Raw genomic sequence first — 19,848 nt, 5'->3', positions numbered from 1 at the left:
GTCACTCCTGCCCCAGCCCCCCGCGTCCCCCAAGTGCTGCCCTGATTGTCACCACAGGGGCGCCACCTGGGGCGGGGGCAGCAGTTTGCGGATTCGTACACTCCAGTGGCTCCTCCTCCCCGTGGGGGCGGGGGCGGGGGGGGGCTGGGTTTCTTTTCCCTTTCTTCGGACCTCGGGTTTCCCCCACTTGCCAGCCAGGGCCCCGGGCTCCTGGTCTCCTGAGGCTGTGCTGTAATTATGTATGGAGGACAGGCCGGCGAGTGGGGGTGCTCGCTCCGACTGTCCTTTGGTTCCCATAATGCTCTGCACTCCGGTTTATTTAAGGGGACGTGCACTGGAATAGGACGTCTCCCACTTCCCCTCACACCCCCACCCCTCCGCTCTGTATTCTCAGGCCTCCCCTGCCTCCTCTTACCAGGAGCCCCCTTTCGCCTCCATCCCTGAGTAAGGGGTCTTCCCTTGGCCCTCAGGGGGTGGAACCCAATGTTTACATTTTTCTTCTGTTTCTGCCCCCACCCCTTGTGGCGCTTTGAGGAACCGGAAAAGAACCTGCTGTTGTCCCTGGGCCGTCTCCTGCGTGTTATTCGATGAAGGGGTTTGGGGCCGGGATTAGGGAGCAGGGTGGGACGGAGCCAGGGCCTGGGTCTCCGGTGATCGCTGCAGACGGGTACTCCCTGGCCTTTGGTCTGCCTCTCAGTCACTCGACAAACACTGGTTGAGCTGCTCCAGCTTTGCCTGGGACCTGGCTTCCCGGAGTCCTCTGTGCACTGCCAGCAGCACCCGGATCTCCTTCCCAAAGCGCTCGTGCAGCTCCTGGAAGCTGGAGTGGGGCCCGAGACTGGCTAGAAAGCCACAGTCCTCGGCAGGGCACCTGGGTTCTTGGCCAGCCGCCTGGCACAGCTCCCGGTACTGGGCCTCCACGGGGGGAAGCAGCCTAGCCAGCCGCCGCCAGCTCACCCCGGCCAGCGCCCACAGCCAAGCCCTCAGCTCCTCGTGGCTTTCTGCGGCCAGCTTGTAGGCCCGCCCCCCTGTGCCCTCTCCCCCGGGGGTCACGATGGTAAAGGCGAAGGGCTCTGCGGCCTTGAGGCGTGGCTGCACCTGGCAGCTCTCCAACAGGATGAGGCCCAGGGGAGTGTGGTCTTCCTGGTGTTCCAGGTAGAAGAGGAGGTTTCCACGGAGGACAAACCAGCGGCGCTGGTAGCTGCTGTTTCGGGCCCCCTTCTTCAGCAAGATGCCCTCCTGGTCTGGGGCCTGGGCTCTGCAGCCTTGGAAGAAACTGAGCACAGACTTGCGGTGCAGTTTCATGGTGGCGGCCCTGGAGGGGACCCTGGGGGAGAGAGGAGCGGTCCCCTGGTTGCCTGGGGGATGCTCACGCCCTCCTAGCTCCAGCAGGCTCTGCCTGGGCACAGTCTTGGCCTGCACACCCTTGGGCGCTAGCTGTCTCGTCCCACCACCCAGGCCAGGCCCGCCCACCTCCCCGCCTCAAATCCCATCACCTAGGCAGGGGTCGCTGGGCCCTGATTGCTAAGGGGGCGGGGCTTCATCCCACCGCTGTGGTGCCAGAGGGACCACTGCCCTTTCCTAGGCCTACCTGAGAGCAGGCACAGGGGCTTCTGGGCTGGCCACGGGGCACCGGCGACAATGCCACCTCTGTAGCAGTGGCTGCCCCGCCTCAGAAATCAGGAACTGGCTCCGCGGACCGGCGCGGAGCACGTGACTTCCCCTGGGTCCTAAAGGCGGCTGGGTTCCGAAAGTTCCCAAGTGCCCTCGGAGGCCATCAGGTGGGCCTGGCTTCCCTTGGGGAGAAGAGCAGGGCAGGGCCGCGCCTCACGCTAGGAGAGGGCGCAGCTCTGACGAGCGTAGGGCACTAGGCCAGTCTGCGGGAAACGGTGGTGCGAACCCCGGAAGGGGCACTTGGGGCTGGAACCCCTTGGCTCTGCTCCGCCTTTGCCCCTCCATCCTGACCCTGGGCTCCCCTGTAAGTGGAGTTGCAGCCCCCAGAGGCTGCGTGAGGGCATCGAAGCCACTTCGGGGCATCCTCCGCGCCGGTCAGGGTCTAGGCGCCCGCACACTCTCTCCTCGCCGTTGTAGACCCGCGCGGCTCACGTCACTCCTGGCGGGGGACGGGGTTGGGGGTTGCCGCCCTAGCTCACTACCTACTTCCGCCCGCTCTTCCTGTTAGTCCTGCAAGTGCAGTGAAGCCACTTCCGGCCTCCGCCGTGCGCTTCCGGGTGATGGCGGCCAGGTGCCCCGGATGCAGCCCTGGTGAAAGCATCTCTCCTTTTCTTCCCCTGCCTTCCCCCAGCTCCCCAGGTGAGCGCGCGCGGGGCTGGCTGCGGAGTCCCCGTGGCTGTGCCGCCCTCTGAGCTGTACACACGCCGGGACAGTTGGGGGGTCAGCCACGCGGAATTGGGAGTTCGGCGCGAGGAGGAGGAGCAGGGCGGCCGGGAGCGCCAGGTCCTGGGTCAGCCCGGGCCCCGCGGGCTCCGAGGGCCTTGGGCTTGCGGGAGCCGGTGTGTGTGCCCGCCGAGCCCGGCAGCGCGCAGACGGCGGAGGCCGGATATGGGCGTGGTCACGTGGGGGAGCCGGGCCCCCGTCGCCCGGGGTGGGGATACTCCCCGCGCCTGGCCTAGCGTCCCAGCCCCGTTAGCTTTGGGATGGCGAGCCGAGGCCCGGAGAGGGGGCCGTGGGGAGCCTCCTGGCTGCAGCTCCCGCTCTGGCCCCCGACTCTCTGTGCTCTTCCCTCCCAGTGGACCTGGCACGCAGCAGGAAGCGTGTCCTGTGGCCAGGGTTCTCGCAGTGGGTGGCCTCCCGCTCAGGCCCCTTCCTTTGCAGCTTTCCCCCCATCAGGTTAAGGGAAGCCCCCTGGCCCGTCATGCCAAAGCGGAAAGTGACCTTCCAGGGTGTGGGAGACGAGGATGAGGATGACGTCAGTGTTCCCAAGAAGAAGGTGAGGGGGCCAGACCGTTTTGTTGGGGGGGGGGCAGGGCGGAGCCTGAAGAGGAAGACAGGCCCTCCAGGACTGGGTGTGGAGGGTGCTCAGCTTGGGTGCAGATGCTGGAGTCTGGGAGTAGCTGAGAATTCTGCATTTCTCGCTTCCTGCTCTCAGCTGGTGGACCCCGTGACTGGGGCCGGGGGTCCCGGGAGCCGCTTCAAAGGCAAGCACTCCTTGGACAGCGATGAAGAAGATGACGATGACGAGGGATCCAGCAAGTATGACATCCTGGCCTCAGAGGATGTGGAAGGTGAGTGGTACCCAGGGAGGGACGAGTGGGGACTTGAGGGAGGGAGCTTCCTGTCTCTCTTTTTCCCCCGCATGTCTCGCATGGGGCGACTCTGTCTTTGATGCAGGTCAGGAAGCAGCCACGCTCCCCAGTGAGGGAGGGGTGCGCATCACTCCCTTCAACCTGCAGGAGGAGATGGAGGAAGGCCACTTTGATGCCGACGGCAACTACTTCCTGAACCGGGACGCTCAGATCCGAGACAGCTGGCTGGACAATATTGACTGGGTGCGGCCCAGGGCTTGGCACGGCCGGGTGGGGGGCGCTGGGTCTGGGCTCCTGGAGCAGGTTTGTAGGAAACAACCCCCTGCAGCCCCCGCCCTGAGCCCTTCCTTGCGTTCTAGGTGAAGATCAGGGAGCGGCCCCCGGATCAGCACCGGGCTTCAGACTCGGAGGAGGAGGACAGCCTGGGCCAGACACCGCTGAGCGCCCAAGCCCTCCTCGAGGGGCTTCTGGAGCTGCTCCTGCCCAGGGAGACAGTGGCTGGGGCACTGAGGAGGCTGGGGGCCCGAGGAGGGGCCAAAGGGAACAGCAAGGGGCCCGGGCGGCCCAGTTCCCCCCAGCGCCTGGACCGGCTGTCTGGGTTGGCTGACCAGATGGTGGCCCGGGGCAACCTTGGCGTTTACCAGGAAACTCGCGAGCGCCTGGCCATGCGGCTGAAGGGGTTGGGGTGTCGGACCCAGGGGGCCCAGGACTCCACGCCCCCGCCCTCCCTGGACATGTTTGCAGAGGAGGTAGCCGAGGGGGAGCTGGAGACCCCGACCCCTCCCCAGAGAGGAGGTGAGCTTTGGAGGGCAGAGGAGGGCAGCGCTGCGGCCCGGAGGCCGGGCAGTGGCGCTCCAATCGGCTCCGCCTGTGGTTGTAGAGGCAGAGTCGGCGGGCGACGGCCTGGTGGATGTGATGTGGGAATATAAGTGGGAGAACACCGGGGAGGCCGAGCTCTACGGACCCTTCACCAGCGCCCAGATGCAGGTGAGCCCCTGGCCCGCCCGGCCCACCCCACCCCACCCTGCCTCACCCCGCCCCGCCTTGTCAGCCCCACCCTGTCTACCTGCAGACCTGGGTGAGCGAAGGCTACTTCCCAGACGGAGTCTACTGCCGGAAGCTGGATCCCCCGGGCGGTCAGTTCTACAACTCCAAACGCATCGACTTCGACCTCTACACCTGAGCCTGCGGAGGGCCCAGTTGGGCGCCCCCCTCACCCACCTCCCCTGTTCTCTGCTGGACTTTGGGGAGCCGGCCCCCAGCTGCCTCGGGCAGGGAGAAGATTGGAGGCCACTTTTCAGTTTCTGTTTTTCCCAATAAAATGCCTTTAGTGGTGTGCGAGGGCCTCGGCTGTGCTGACGGCCAGGAGCCGGGGGCCGTCTCCACAGCCCCTTCAGACCTGCCTCAGTTGTTACGTGTTTGCTCTGTGCGCTTTTTCCTCTGCCATGGTCTCTCCCCAGTGCCTTGAAACCTCCTCACTTTGCTTCCCGCCTCCCAGACCGGCAGGTGTCCTGTGTGGTCCCCGCCCTGGTCTGCGCCTGTGCGGGCTTCTCGCTGTGCTGACCTCGCCTCTGTCCTCACAGCCGCTGGGGAACTGAGCCCCGGACCCAGGAATTGCAGATGTTAGTGGGACGCCTCGAAGACCTTGGGATGAGCAGGGATCCTCTTTTTCTTTTTTTTTTTTTAAAGATTTATTTATTTATTTGAAAGTCAGAGTTACACAGAGAGAGGTCTTCCATCCGCTGGTTCACTCCCCAGTTGGCCGCAATGGCTGGAGCTGAGCTGACCCAAAGCCAGGAGCTTCTTCCAGGTCTCCCACGCAGGTGCAGGGGCCCAAGCACTTGGGCCATCTTCTGCTGCTTTCCCAGGCCACAGCAGAGAGCTGGATCGGAAGTGCAGCAGCTGGGATGCGAATCGGCACCCATATGGGATGCAGGTGCTTCAGGCCAGGGCATTAACCTGCTGTACCACAGCGCCGCCCCCCCCCCCCTTTCTTTTTTTTAAAGATTTATTTATTTGAGAGGCAGAGTTACAGATAGACAGGGAGGGAGGGGTCTTTCATCCGCTGTTTCACTTCCCTAATGGCCACAATGGCTGGAACTGAGCCGATCTGGAGCCAGGAGTTTCTTCTGGGTCTCCCACGTGGGTGCAGGGACTGAAAGGCTTGGGCCATCTGCTGCTGCTTTTCCCAGGCCATAGCAGAGAGCTGGATCGGAAGTGGAGCAGCCGGTAATTGAACCAGTGCCCATGTGGGATCCCGGCACTGCAGGTAGAAGCTTAACCTACTACACCACAGCGCTGGCCCCAGGAATCCCCCTACTGGCTCCCCTCCCTCTTAGGAAGGGGATGGGTGAGCCAAGGTCAGCCCAAGCCCCAGTGTTTTCCCTGATCCATCTGTCGGTGGTGGGGGTTCCCGTCGCTGGGGTGCGAACTTCATATCCACACTGGAAGGGCCCCTTCAGGCCACCTGGGCTGGCCCTGCCTTGTAGGGACCCAGAGAGGGGCAGTGACGCATCAGAGGGCACACAGCGCACAGAGGGCTGGCCCAGACCCAGTGAGTTCCTTTCCCAGGCCTCTCTCGGCACAAAGCTGCTTCTGCCTGGCCTTGGAGGCGCGGCAGCTTCCTCCCCCGGGCACCCACAATGTGCTTGGCCCAGGGCTAGCGCCTGAGGAAGCCCAGATAACCGGGGTTCTGTGTCCGGTGGAAGGGGCTCATGGAGTCTGGCCCTGACAACCCTTCCCCCAGCAGCCCCACCGGAGCTGCCCTTGGCCTCTCCTCGCCTGCGCCAGGGTAGACAGCCTTTATCCACAGTGCCTGCCCCTTGGAATCTGCTTGGGCACCGAGCAGTGCTCCCCCTCGGGCTCCGATTGGCTTGATCTAGGCTGTGGCCGGGCCTCGGTCTTTTCCTTACGTCCCTAGTTTCAGCCAGGCAGGACCCTGGTGGAAGTGTGGAGTTGAGTGACAATGGAGCCTCTGAGGGCCACACCCTAGCTAGGCCAGGCACTGGGAGACTAGGGGACTGTGTGGATGCTTTGACCATCCAGCAAACACCCATACCCCTCAACTCCTACAAGAAATTGAAATACAAGTTCATCCTGTTGCAAAAAATATTTGAAATCCATGCATTCCGGGGAGCTCCGGAAGTTCACAGAAGTGTGCATTATGCAAGAACCGCATGAGTTTCAAAATTTCTTGCTCAGAATGCTTTAAAAAAATATTTATTTGAGAGAGATCTTCCATCTACTGGTTCACTCCCCAAATGGCTGCAATGGCTGATCATGAGCCAGGAGCTTCTTCCAGGTCTCCCTTGTGGGTGCAGGGGCCTGAGGACTTGGACCATCTTCTGCTGCTTTCCCAGGCACGATAGATAGCAGGGAGCTGGGTCGGAAGTGGAGCAGTCGGGATTCGAACTGGCGGCCATGTGGGATGCAGGCATGGCAGGTGGTGGCTTTACTTGCTATACCACAGCGCCAGACCCATTCAGAACACTTAGCAGTACTTTTTTCCCCCCATGAACTTTTGGAAGTAGCCACCTGCTAGGCCCTACTATAGTGCCAGACCAGACCGGAAGAAGCCGTGGTGGTGAGAGAAGCTAAGGCAGAAGAAACCTGGCCAGTGCTGTTGACCCAAAGGCTAATCTTGATCTGCTTTCAGGAATGTTGGGAAGGAAGAGCACGTGGGGGTTGTGGGACGCGGGAGACGGGGTTTGCCTTCATTCCCCAGCGGGTGTGTCTGGGAGGTGCTTCGTAGGTGGGGAATGGGAGGAAGCCACGGGCCAGGTGCCTCTGACTCAACCTGTCCAAAGCTGACCTCACCTTCCCCTCACAGCCACCTCCTGCATGCGCCCTCTGCTGGCCCTAGAACCCGGCGACTAGGTGACTGCCCGTGGCAGGCGGGACTTGCAGGTGCCCCGGGTGCAGAGGTGGCAGTGAGGGTGCAGGACCTGGTGCTGCTGGCCCCGGGGCTCAGGGAAGCGGGTGGCTTGCAGGGGCTGGAGAAGGCAGGAGTACAGACTTCCCCAGGCCCTCATAGGGAAGGGCGGCACTGACACGACCCCTGGCCCAGCAGAAGCCGTTCTGACCTCTGGGAGGGGAAGCTAATTCATGTTGCTTTAAGCCTTGAGATGCGTGGTCATTTGTTTCCGCTTGTCTTTATTTGAGTAAGTTTTCTATATGCTAGAACAGTTGTTTTAGATTTACAGGAAGTTTACAAAAATCGTTCCATTCCTCTATTAACATCTTACAATGGCCCAACCAGCGAGCACCATTGCTATGTTTTTTTTTTTTTAATAGCTTTTTATCCACTAAATTATTTGTATTTAGGGGCCGGTGCTGTGGCACAGTGGGTAAAGCTGCTACCTGTAGTGCTGGCATCCCCTATGGGTGCTGGTTCGAGTCCCGGCTGCTCCACTTCCTATCCAGCTCTCTGCTATGGCCTGGGAAAGCAGTAGAAGATGCACCTGCATCAGAGGCCCAGGGGAAGCTCCTGGCTCCTGGCTTTGGATCGGCACAGCTCTGGCCATTACGGCCATCTGGAGAGTGAACCAGCAGATGGAAGACTTCTCTCTCTCTCTCTCTCTCTCTCTCTCTCTCTGCCTCTGCCTCTCTGTAACTCTGACTTTCAAGTAAACAAAATCCTAAAAAAAAAAATTATTTGTATTTATTAGCGAGCGAGCGAGCGAGCCAGCTCTCATCCATCTGCCAGTCTGCTCTCCTCACTGCTCTCAGTGGCCAGGACGGGGCTAGGTCAAAGATGAGAGTGAGCGGCAGAGAATGATGGCTGGAGCCAGCGCCGCTGCTCCCAGTGTCTGCCTTCGCAGGAAGCTGCAGTTGGGAGCCTGAGCCAGGTACCCCCCCCCCCAGAATCCTTTTATTTAGGGAATACAAACTTCATGCATTTCATAAATACAACTTTAGGAACATAGTGATTCTTCCCACCCTGCCCGCCCTGCCACCCTTCTTCCTCCTCCCTCTCCTGTTCCCATTCTTGTTTTTTTACTAAGTAAGATCTATTGTCAATCAACTTTATACACATAAGATTAACTGTATACTAAGAATTCAACAGAAAGTATGAAAAAAAAAAAAAAAAAAACAAACCTGTCCCTCAACAGTCCAGACAAGGCTGTTCAAAGATGCATCTCGAAGTTAATTTCACTTCTGTAGATTACCTGTTAGGGGCTCTATTAGTCATCACAGGTCAGGGAGAACAGATGCTGTCTTCTGTCTTGGTGCTGGCTTATTTCACTAAGTATGATGTTTTCCAGTTGCATCCATTTTGTTGCAAACGACAGGATTTCAATTTTTTTTTTTTTACTGCTTTGTAGCATTCCATGGTGTACATATCCCATAATTTCCTTTTTTTCCTGCATATCCCATAATTTCTTTATCCAGTCTTCAGTTGACGGACATTTGGGTTGACTCCGTATCTTCGCTATTGTGAATTAAGCTGCACGAGCTAGGTATTGAACCCAGGTTCTCTGATATACTGGAAGCTGAGAGGCCAAACCCCTGCCCAACATGGCTGTTTGTAACAGCTTTCCTTAGCCGAATCCACCCGTTGTGAGGGCACACCTCCTGGGTTCCAGTATATGTACAGTGTTGTGCAACCATCACCAACATCGAATTATAGATTTTTCCCCCCTTTTTCATCCTAAAAGAAACCTGACCCCTTGGTAACCCCTTCCCATTCTCCCCACACCACCTCAGCCTCTAGCCCTGGCAGCCACTCTGACTTCGTGTCCCTGGAGTTGCCTGCCTGGGCCTTTCTGATGAACAGAATCCTGCTCCGGGGCCCCTTTGTGTCTGGCTGTCTCCACTTTGCACAGTGTCCTCCAGGTTCACCCACACTGCAGGCTGCGGCTCTGCTGCCTTTGTTTCCATTTCTGAATAAATGGCCCATTGAGCGGGTGTGTGGCAAAAAATTTTTAAAAAATTTTTAAAATTTACTGGGGCCAGCGCTGTGGTGTAGCAGGTTAAGCCAGTGTCTGCGGTGCCGGCATCCCATTTGGGCGCCAGATCAAGTCCCGGATGCTCCACTTCCAACCCAGCTCCCTGCTAATGCGCCTGGGAAAAGCAGTGCGTGAATGTGGGAGTGAGTCGGCTCCTTCCCGGTCCCGGGGGGGTCAGGGGACAGCCCCTGGGTGAGCCAGCCTAAAGTTGGGGGCTGTGTCCCGGCTAGCGCGGCCCGCGTAGGTGGGTGTCTGGACCCCTCCGGGGACAAGGCTGAGTCATGGGCAAATTACAGGAAGGGCTCAAGGGCAGAGCTGCAGGGCACGGCGCTGCCTTCGGGACACCTGGCCCCGGGAAACCCAGCCCCTTGCCCTCGGCCAGCGGGAGTCCCAGCTCTAGGGACGGCGCCTGGGGCTCAGGCTGGCCCTGGGAGGAGCCCAGCAGAGGGGGCGGGTCCTAGGGTGCCCCGCCCCTTCGCCTGCTCTGTGGGCCCAGCTGCGCAGACTCAGAACGCCCCCGCCGGCCGGCTGACCCCGCCCCTTCTCCACCGCCTTGCGCAGTCGCAGTCCGCGCCCGCCCGGACCGGCCTGGAGACCTGGCTGGAGACCTGGCTGGAGAGCGGCGGCGTTGGCCTTTGATGAGGCTGAGAGCTTGCGCTCCCTGCCCTGGGGAGTCCGTCGCCTCGGCCAAAGTCCCCCCGGGGGCCCTCCTCACACCCCGGGTCCCCGGGAGCCTCTTCCGAGTTGGGGTCAGGACCCCAGTCCCCTTCCACCTCTCCACCACTGCACGGCAGGTGGCCGGCTGGGGGGCGCAGCCGCCCGACCCCTCCCCGCTGGAGCCCTTTAGGTGAGACCCGGGCTGCCCGTGGCCGATGCGGGCTGTGTCCTGATGTCAGACCCGGCTCCCGCCTCTGCCCTGCGGCCCTGCCAGCCTCACCGCTTCCCCTCCATCTGATCCCACCCAGGCTTCCCTGTGGAGCGCAGAGGAGGGCGTCGGGGAGATACCGGGGTTTCCCTCAATATTCCTACTTACACATTGTCCCCATTTTGCTGATAGAACAAGGCCCCGAGCAGGTGAAACGGCCCACCCCGTGTCGCATGCCTGAAAGTGGGGGAACCAGAACTGAAACCCAGTCAGGACTGTTGGGGACATACCTGCTCCTGGTTTTGTTTTGCCTGTTACAAGACTTTCCTGAACTCCTGACCCCAGTCCTTTGTCACATACTGTCTTGCAAACATTCCCTTGAAGTCCATGGCTTGTCTCTCTTTTTTAAGATTTATTTATTATTTATTTGAAACGCAGTGTTAGAGAGAGAGGCAGAGAGACAGAGCGAGTGAGCTCTTCCATCTGCTGGTTCACCCCCTACATGGCCGCAGTGGCTGGAGCTGTACCGATCCAAAGCCAGGAGCCAGGAGCTGCATCCAGGTCTCCCATGCGGGTGCAGGGGCCCAAGGACCTGGGCCATCTTTCACTGCTTCCCCAGGCCGTAGCAGAGAGCTGGATCGCAAGTGGAGCAGCCGGGACTCGAACCGGCATCCATATGGGAAGCCGGTGCTGCAGGTGGCGGCTTTACCTGTTACGCCACAGTGTCAGCCCCCTAAGTGATGTCTTTTTTTTTTTTTTTGGACAGGCAGAGTGGACAGTAGAGAGAGACAGAGAGAAAGGTCTTCCTTTGCCGTTGGTTCACCCTCCAATGGCCACCGCGGCCAGCGCGCTGCGGCTGGCACATTGTGCTGATCCGAAGGCAGGAGCCAGGTGCTTCTCCTGGTCTCCCATGGGGCGCAGGGCCCAAGCACTTGGGCCATCCTCCACTGCACTCCCTGGCCACAGCAGAGAGCTGGCCTGGAAGAGGGGCAACCGGGACAGGATCGGTGCCCCGACCGGGACTAGAACCTGGTGTGCCAGCGCCGCAAGGCGGAGGATTAGCCTAGTGAGCCGCGACGCAGACACCTAAGTGATGTCTTAACCACTGCACCAAACACCCACCCTAGAACTAACTTATTTATCAGACAGAGAGATAGACAGACAGCTCCTGTCTGCTGGTTCCCTCTCCTATGTCCAGCTGGGGTTGGACGAGAGCAAAGCTAAGAGCCAGGAACTCAAGCCAGGTCCCCCAAACGGGTGGCAGGACTCCACCACCCAGACCGTCACCTCCTGCCTCCAAGGGTGGGTATTAGCAGGAAACCGAGTGGACAGTGGAGCTAGGACTCCAACCCAGGCGCACCCATATGACACACAGGCATGCCAGACCCCTTAACCACCAGGCCAAGTACCCAGTCCTTCTAGACATTTTAGTTTTAGCTGTAACATTGAAATCTCTGATGCACTTTAAAACTTCATGGAATACGCAATTAAAAGATAAGTTAATTTTGTGGTGAGCGTTTTTTGAAGTTGTGTGGGTGTATGACGTAGCTTGCTTAACTTTGTCTATGATACACATTTTCCTGCATATGGCTGCCCCACCATGCTAGCACGATTTGTTAGGAAGCCAATTCTTTCCCCTACTGAATTGCCCTTGGCTCCCCTGGAAGCATCAACTGAACTTCTGTGAAAGTACATCAAGGGGGCTGGTGCTGTGGTGCAGTGGGTTAAAGCCTTGGCCTGAAGCACCAGCATCCCATATGGGCGCCAGTTTGAGTCCCGGCTGCTCCGCTTCTGATCCAGCTCTCTGCTGTGGCCTGGGAAAGCAGTGGAAGATGGCCAAGTGCTTGAGCCCCTGCACCCGCAAGGGAGACCCAGAAGAAGCTCCTGGCTTCGGATCGGCACAGCCATCCGAGGAATGAACCAATAGATGGAAGATCTCTCTCTCTCTCTGCCTCTCAATCTCTGTGTGTAACTCTTTTTTTTTTTTTTTTTTGACAGGCAGAGTGGACAGTGAGAGAGAGAGACAGAGAGAAAGGTCTTCCTTTTTCCGTTGGTTCACCCTCCAATGGATGCCGTGGCCGGTGCACTGCACTGATCCTAAGCCAGGAGCCAGGTGCTTCTCCTGGTCTCCCATGGGGTGCAGGGCCCAAGCACTTGGGCCATCCTCCTCTGCACTCCCTGGCCACAGCAGAGAGCTGGACTGGAAGAGGGGCAACCGGGACAGAATCCGGCGCCCCGACCGGGACTAGAACCCGGTGTGCCGGCGCCGCTAGGCGGAGGATTAGCCTGTTAAGCCACGGCGCCGGCCTTGTGTGTAACTCTTCAAGTAAATAAATCTTTATAAAATATATAAATTTATTTTCGTGGAAAAAAATTGTTGAAATCCATATATATGAAGCGGTCTTCAAAAAATGGAAAATGTATATTAATGATGAAACCATGCGTTGATTTTAACATTTTTGTCATTAAAATTGATACTTTTTTTTGAAGATTTATTTATTTATTTGAAGAGCAGAGTGAGAGAGAGAGAGGGAGAGATCTTCCATCCCCTGGTTCACTCCCTAAATGGCCACAACAGCCAGGCCTGGGCCAGGTTAAAGCCAGGAGCCTGGAGCTCCATCTGAGTCTCCCATGTGGGTGCAGGGGCCCAAGCTCTCAGGCCATCTTCTGCTGCTTTCCCAGGCACATTGGTAGGGAGCTGAGTCAGAAGTGGAGTAGATGGGAATTGGACTGGTGCTCATATGGGATTATGGTGTTGCAGACTGTGGCTTGACCCACTGTGGCACAATGCTGGCCCCAATGAACATCTTTAAATTCCATTCTCCCACAAACTTTTTGAAGTAACCTCTTATATCTTCATCTATTTCTTTCTTTATTCTTTTTTTTTAATAAAAAGAGACTTTATTTATCTATCTGAGAGGCAGAGTTACAGAGAGGGAGAGAGAGAGAGATCTTCCATCTGCTGGTTCACTCCCTAAAATGCCACAATGGCCAGAGTGGGCCAATCTGAAGCCAGGAGGTAGGAGCTTCTTCCTGGTCTCCCACACAGGTGCAGGGACCCAAGGACTTGGGCCATCTTCCACTGCTTTCCCAGGATCGGAAGTGGAGCAGCCAGGACTCAAACTGGCATTCCTGGCACTGCAGGCAAAGACTTAGCCTACTGCACCACACCGCTGGCCCCAGTATAATGATCTCAAGACTTGTCTTCTGCTGTTGTAGCAGGTATCACAATTTCATTCATTTTCTTTCTTTCTTTTTTTTAATATATATTTAATTAAAAAAAAATTTTTTTTTTGACAGGCAGAGTGGATAGTGAGAGAGAGAGACAGAGAGAAAGGTCTTCCTTTTGCCGTTGGTTCACCCTCCAATGGCCGTTGCGGCCAGCGCATTGCGCTGATCTGAAGCCAGGAGCCAGGTGCTTCTCCTGGTCTCCCATGCGGGTGCAGGGCCCAAGGACTTGGGCCATCTTCCACTGCCTTCCCGGGCCATAGCAGAGAGCTGGCCTGGAAGAGGGGCAACCGGGATAGAATCCGACGCCCCAACCGGGACTAGAACCCGGTGTGCCGGCGCCGCAAGGTGGAGGATTAGCCTGTTAAGCCACGGCGCCGGCTCATTTTCTTTCTTTCTTTCTTTTTTTTTTTTTTTTCCAGGCAGAGTAGACAGTGAGAGAGACAGTGAGAAAGGTCTTCCTTTGCTGTTGGTTCACCCTCCAATGGCTGCTGTGGCCGGTGCACTGCGGCCAGCACACCGCGCTGATCCGAAACCAGGAGCCAGGTACTTCTCCTGGTCTCCCATGGGGTGCAGGGCCCAAGCACTTGGGCCATTCTCCACTGCACTCCCGGACCACAGCACAGAGCTGGACTGGAAGAGGAGCAACCAGGACAGAATCCGGTGCCCTGACCGGGACTAGAACCCGGTGTGCCGGCACCGCAGGTGGAGGATTAGCCTATTGAGCCACAGCACCAGCCAATTTCATTCATTTTCTAAAAGAAAAAAAAATCTCCTTATTTTCTGTTTTTGACTCATTGTTATCACCCTGTCTTGAGTTTTTAAATATGGTTTATTTTAATGCTATCAATATATATATATATATATTTTTTTGACAGGCAGATTGGACAGTGAGAGAGAGACAGAGAGAAAGGTCTTCCTTTTGCCGTTGGTTCACCCTCCAATGGCCGCCGCGGTAGGCGCACTGTGGCCGGCACACTGCGCTGCTCCGATGGCAGGAGCCAGGTGCTTCTCCTGGTCTCCCATGGGGTGCAGGGCCCAAGCACTTGGGCCATCCTCCACTGCACTCCCTGGCCACAGCAGAGAGCTGGCCTGGAAGAGGGGCAACCAGGACAGGACCGGTGCCCCGACCGGGACTAGAACCCGGTGTGCCGGCGCCGCAAGGCGGAGGATTAGCCTAATGAGCCGCGGCGCCGGCCGCTATCAATATTTTTTAAAATATTTATTTATGTATTTGAAAGGCAGAGTGACAACGAGAGGAGGGGAGGGAGGGAGGGAGAGAGAGAGAGAGAGAGAGAGAGAGAGAGAGAATCTCCCATGCGACATCTGGGGCTGGGCCAGGTGGAAGCCAGGAGCCTGGAACTCCATCCGGTCTCCCATGTGTGGCAGGGACCCAAGCACCTGAGCCATCCTCTGCTGCTTCCCAGGCAGATTAACAGGGAGCTGGATCAGAAGCAGAGTAGCTGGGACTTGAGCCAGCACCCTGACAGGGCACGTGGGCATTCCAGCGCAGCCTTAGCCTGCTGTGCCAGCGACGGCCCGACGGACGCATCTTTAATAGCCGCTTCAACGTCTTTGCTAAACGCGGCGTCTGGGTATGCTCAGACACAGGCTCTCCTGATTTCATCTCTCCCCTGCGATCGGACTGGATTCTAAGATGCTCCCGAAAGTTGTTGGTGTCGTTGCTTCCTGTTGATTAAAGATGAGTTCCCCACGATGGGTGGTCCCTGACGTCTCGTCTGTTTTAAAAATCCTCCTTTTTGACCGGCGCCTTGGCTTAATAGTCTAATCCTCCGCCTGCAGCGCCAGCACCCCGGGTTCTAGTCCTGGTTGGGGCGCCGGATTCTGTCCCAGTTGCTCCTCTTCCAGGCCATCTCTCTGCTGTGGTCTGGGAGTGCAGTGGAGGATGGCCCAAGTGCTTGGGCCCTGCACCCGCATGGGAGACCAGGAGAAGCACCTGGCTCCTGGCTTCGGATCAGCGCAGTGCCCCGGCCACAGCGCGCCGGCCATGGTGGCCATTGGAGGGTGAACCAACGGCAAAGGAAGACCTTTCCCTCTGTCTCTCTCTCTCACTGTCCACTCTGCCTGTTTAAAAAAAAAATCCTCCTTTTTATTTGTCAGCTTGAATTCCTGGAAGCACCCTGTGTCTGTGTGGCACAATGATCAGCCAGTTACGGGAGAGGGTTTGTGCCCAGTCACCCTGAGCCCTGGGGGAGTTCTGTCCTCTCTCAGGGGACCTGGCTGTGGGTGGACCTCCAGGCTGCCTTGGCTCTACTTTTTTTTTTTTATTTTTTTTATTTTTTTTTATTTTTTATTTTTGACAGGCAGAGTGGACAGTGAGAGAGAGACAGAGAGAAAGGTCTTCCTTTTGCCGTTGGTTCACCCTCCAATGGCCGCCGCGGTAGGCGCGTTGCGGCCGGCGCACCGCGCTGATCCGATGGCAGGAGCCAGGTGCTTCTCCTGGTCTCCCATGGGGTGCAGGGCCCAAGCACTTGGGCCATCCTCCACTGCACTCCCTGGCCACAGCAGAGAGCTGGCCTGGAAGAGGGGCAACCGGGACAGGATCGGTGCCCCGACCGGGACTAGAACCCGGTGTGCCGGCGCCGCAAGGCGGAGGATTAGCCTAGTGAGCTGCGGCGCCGGCCTTGGCTCTACTTTTCACTGCGATCCTCTGCAGGGTCTCCCCGCTGCAGGTGCACACGGCCTCGGCCAGCTCCATGCTGGCCTCAAGTTGCAGCCACATCGGGCTAGTTTGGCCAGCGGCTCTCCCCACCCGCTTACCACCTGGGGGGGGGTCTCTTCCGCTGACATCATGGGTGTGGGTGTCAGTTGTCTGTCCAGGTCAGGTGGGCCCAGTGAGGCCGGCAGTCCTCAGGGCTTCCAGCTTCCTGTCAATGTCACCCTAGGAGGCAGCAGGTGATGGCTCAAGTCCTTGGGTCCCTGCCACCCACATGGGAGGCCTGGATTGACTTCCCATCTGGCTTTGGCCTGGCCCAGCCCCGGCTGTTGTGGGCATTTGACAAATGAATCAGCAAAAGGGAAATTTCGGGGGGGGGGTGGAGGGAAAGGGGGTGGTCTCTCCACTCTGCTTGGTGGCACCAGGCGCTAACCCTGATCCCGCTCCGTGGGAACCACAGATTGTTCCACCTGCTCTTTTCTGGTTGTCCTTTGCCAGCCTCACACAGGCTGGTCTGCCCTGAGCTGAGGGTGATGGAGGCTCTGCAGATGCCTGGCGTTGTCTGAGTGTGCGCGCACTGTGCCTTACCCTGCCCTGCAAATTCTACTTGCCCTGGCTTTCCTGAATTCTGAGCTCCGTAGCGGATGAGCCGTCCTGGGCCCCATCTGCTGGGTCTCTTCTCTCTCAGGGACGCCTGTTCTGGTCCGCCTGGGGGCCAGGGTCTTGTAAGACCTTTTTACTTGTCAGAGAGAGGCGGGCACAGCCGGCCCCTGCTTCTCTATTTCGGGTGGAAACCCAGCCAAGCTTTTTGGCTACCTCATGCTGCTCCCCAGCCCAGCCCCACCTCCTGTCCCAGCGTGAGCTGCCTGGAGACCTCGGAGGTGGTGGTGGGAGCTCCACGCTCCACGAATGTCCCCGAAGTTCTCCACGGAGGTCAGCAGAGGGCGCCATTCTCTGTGTTGTCAGCATTTCTGCAATGCCGGCCAGAGGCAGGTGTGGAAGCAACCGTGGCCACGGGCTCCCTGTGACACTGCTGCCACCAGCTAGTGTGGTGTCCGCTAGGAGGCGGGCCCTGGGACACCTTCCGGGAGCCCACTGGAGGTTGTCTCGTGGGGCTTTGGGTGGGCTTTGGTCTGGTTGCCTAGGTGACATGCCTGACATTTACAAGCGCTAGGAAGGTGCACAAGGCTGTAGTCTGCTAACCCCGGATGGGACGTGCTATTCTTATGTGGGTGTGAACCTTTGAGTAGCTGGCGGGTGCCATTTCCTGAAGAACTGGGCGGGCTGACCAGGGAGAAGGGACCTGGAAGGGCCGCTTGGGCGGGTGGCCATTTACCAAGTGGCGCAAAGCGATTTCCGCACTTGAACCCCTGGGACACTCCCGCCCCCCCCCCCCACGAGTGCGCATGCGCCAGCTGAGCTTGGCCGGTGCGGGGGCTGCATGAAGACCGTGATGTTTGCAAGGTGTACGACGGCAGAGCGGGCAGCTTGGCAGGGGCCGCAGGCCTGGGCGTCCACGCCCCCTGGGCGTGCTCCCGCCACCCTGAGCGCCTTCCAGCGCCTTCCTCGCCACAGGCTCTTTGCTGCCCACTCCTTGGCTGTAGCTCTTCCCTCCTCCCTTGCTGACCCCCCAGATGTGGCGGGGCTCCCCGCTGTGTGTCCCCACAGGTCCACTCTCTGTCCCGGGAGCTGCTGCAGTGGCTTCTGTGAGAACTGGAACCCCCGGGAGGCGGAACCCCCGCAACGAGGCCCTGGCCCTGCACGTAGTAGGTACTCAAAAATATTTGCTGGGGGCCGGCGCCATGGCTCACTTGGTTAATCCTTCGCTTGTGGTGCCGACACCCATATGGGCGCCAGGTTCTAGTCCCGGTTGCCCCTCTTCCAGTCCAGCTCTCTGCTCTGGCCCGGGAAGGCAGTGGAGGATGGCCCAGGTGCTTGGGCCCTGCACCTGGCTCCTGGCTTCAGATCAGCGCAGCGCCGGCCACTATGGCCATTTGGGGAGTGAACCAACGGAAGGAAGACCTTTAAAGAAATAAAAAGAAATACTTGTTGGAAGGGATCCTGGGGTGGGGGACAGCTACCAAAGGCTTAACTTCTTAGAACCCCACAGTGTCGGGGCCGGCGCTGTGGTGTAGCAGGTAAAGCCGCCGCCTGCAGTGCTCGCATCCCCTGTGGGCGCCAGTTCAAGTCCCGGCTGCTCCATTTCCGACCCAGCTCTCTGCTGTGGCCTGGGAAAGCAGTAGAGGATGGCCCAAGTCCTTGGGTCCCTGCACCCACGTGGGAGACCCGGAAGAAGCTCCTGGCTTTGGAGCGGCCCAGCTCTGGCCACTGTGGCCATCGGGAGTGAACCAGCGGATGGAAATCTCTCTCTCTCTCTCTCTCTGCCTTTCAAATCAATAAACGAATCTTTCAGAAATAAAATAGAATGAAAAGGTAGGAACAGCATCGGCTGGCTCTCCCCTAACCTCCCCAGCCCGTAGCAGCGGTGTCTGTGGATTTGCCTTTCCTGGACATTTCATGGAAATGGACTCAAACAACACAGGGCGCTCTGCTCTGTGGTTTGCTGCTTGCACTTAGCGCCCCACTTGCAAGCTGCTGTCGCGTGCGACCGTGGCTTCCCCCCTTCCTTCCGACAGCCGAACGACACCTGGCGTGTGGCTGCCCCACATTCTGTCTGCCCATTCGTCAGCTGGCGGACACGGGCTGATTCATTCTGACAATCGCAAGCAAGGCCTCTGGACACACTGGGGTGCCAGCGTGTGTGTGTGTGCATCTGTATGTATGTGTGTATACATGTCTATGTGTTTGTACGTGTGCACGTGTACGTGTGTATGTATGTGTATACACGTGTTTGTGTATGTGTGTTCATATGTGTATATGTGTACGTGTGTGTACGTGCATATACATGTTTGTTATGTGTATGTGTGTATACGTGTGTATGTGCATATACATGTTTGTTATGTGTGCATGTATGTGTGTATACGTGTGTATGTGTGTTTGTATGTGTATGTGTATATACATGTTTGTCATATGTGTATGTGTGCATGTATGTGTGTACATGTGTATGTATGTTTGTACATGTATATGTGTGTGTATGCGTGTGTGTTTGTACGTGTATATGTGTATGTGTGTATGTGTATATACATGTTTGTGTGTATGTGTGCATGTATGTGTGTATACGTGTGTATATATTTGTACGTGTATATGTGTACGTGTGTATGTGTATATGCATGTTTGTTATGTGTGTATGTGTGCATGTATGTGTGTATGCGTGTGTGTTTGTACGTGTATATGTGTATGTGTGTATGTATAGACATGTTTGTTATGTGTGCATGTGTGCATGTATGTGTGTGTACGTGTGTGTATTTTCATTCTCTTGCAGATTGCTAGGGTCTGAATGTTCCCTCTGCACTTCATGTGAAATTTGGTCCCCAATATAACCTCCCTTCCCAGCCCTGTCTCCCCTCATGTGGCCCCCCTGTTTTATCTTGTTTATAATAATAAAACAACTTAGTGAAAAAGAGAGGGACTGATGCCTTTCTCCAGGGATCACGTTAATTCTTGTCTTAATGTCTATTTATTTATTTTCTTTTTTTTAAAATTATTTTATTTTATTTTTTGACAGGCAGAGTGGATAATGAGAGAGAGACAGAGAGAAAGGTCTTCCTTTTTGCCGTTGGTTCACCCTCCAATGGCCGCTGCGGCCAGTGCATCGTGCTGATCCGAAACCAGGAGCCAGGTGCTTCTCCTGGTCTCCCATGGGGTGCAGGGCCCAAGCACTTGGGCCATCCTCCACTGCCTTCCCAGGCCATAGCAGAGAGCTGGCCTGGAAGAGGGGCAACCGGGACAGAATCCGGCGCCCCG

At 57.5% G+C, this 19,848-nt stretch overlaps 2 protein-coding genes across 4 annotated transcripts; one reads left to right on the top strand and one right to left on the bottom strand.

The window, feature by feature from the left end:
* Positions 1-384: 384 nt before the first annotated feature.
* LOC133750969 (sesquipedalian-1-like) lies at positions 385-1,825 on the bottom strand. The gene is made up of 2 exons (XM_062180767.1): positions 1,592-1,825; positions 385-1,327 (listed from the first exon to the last, which is right to left on the bottom strand). Exon 2 carries the CDS (start codon positions 1,303-1,305, stop codon positions 694-696), a length of 612 nt encoding a protein of 203 aa, XP_062036751.1. The 5' UTR covers positions 1,306-1,327; positions 1,592-1,825; the 3' UTR covers positions 385-693.
* A 378-nt stretch (positions 1,826-2,203) lies between these two features.
* CD2BP2 (CD2 cytoplasmic tail binding protein 2) lies at positions 2,204-4,685 on the top strand. 3 transcript variants are annotated; one of them, XM_062180763.1, is made up of 7 exons: positions 2,204-2,313; positions 2,851-2,950; positions 3,110-3,245; positions 3,352-3,509; positions 3,626-4,061; positions 4,147-4,253; positions 4,339-4,685. In XM_062180763.1, exons 2-7 carry the CDS (start codon positions 2,876-2,878, stop codon positions 4,447-4,449), a joined length of 1,023 nt encoding a protein of 340 aa, XP_062036747.1. In that variant the 5' UTR covers positions 2,204-2,313; positions 2,851-2,875; the 3' UTR covers positions 4,450-4,685. The 3 variants fall into 3 exon arrangements, with proteins under 3 accessions (XP_062036747.1, XP_062036746.1, XP_062036748.1); XM_062180762.1 differs by having other exon boundaries at positions 2,836-2,950; positions 4,339-4,684; XM_062180764.1 differs by lacking the exon at positions 2,204-2,313 and adding an exon at positions 2,361-2,457.
* Positions 4,686-19,848: the final 15,163 nt, after the last annotated feature.

The sequence above is a fragment of the Lepus europaeus genome, chromosome 21 (assembly GCF_033115175.1).
Source record: "Lepus europaeus isolate LE1 chromosome 21, mLepTim1.pri, whole genome shotgun sequence".
NCBI lineage: Eukaryota > Metazoa > Chordata > Mammalia > Lagomorpha > Leporidae > Lepus > Lepus europaeus.
Note: the sequence above shows the minus strand (reverse complement) of the source record. Positions and strands in the feature narration are given on the sequence as shown.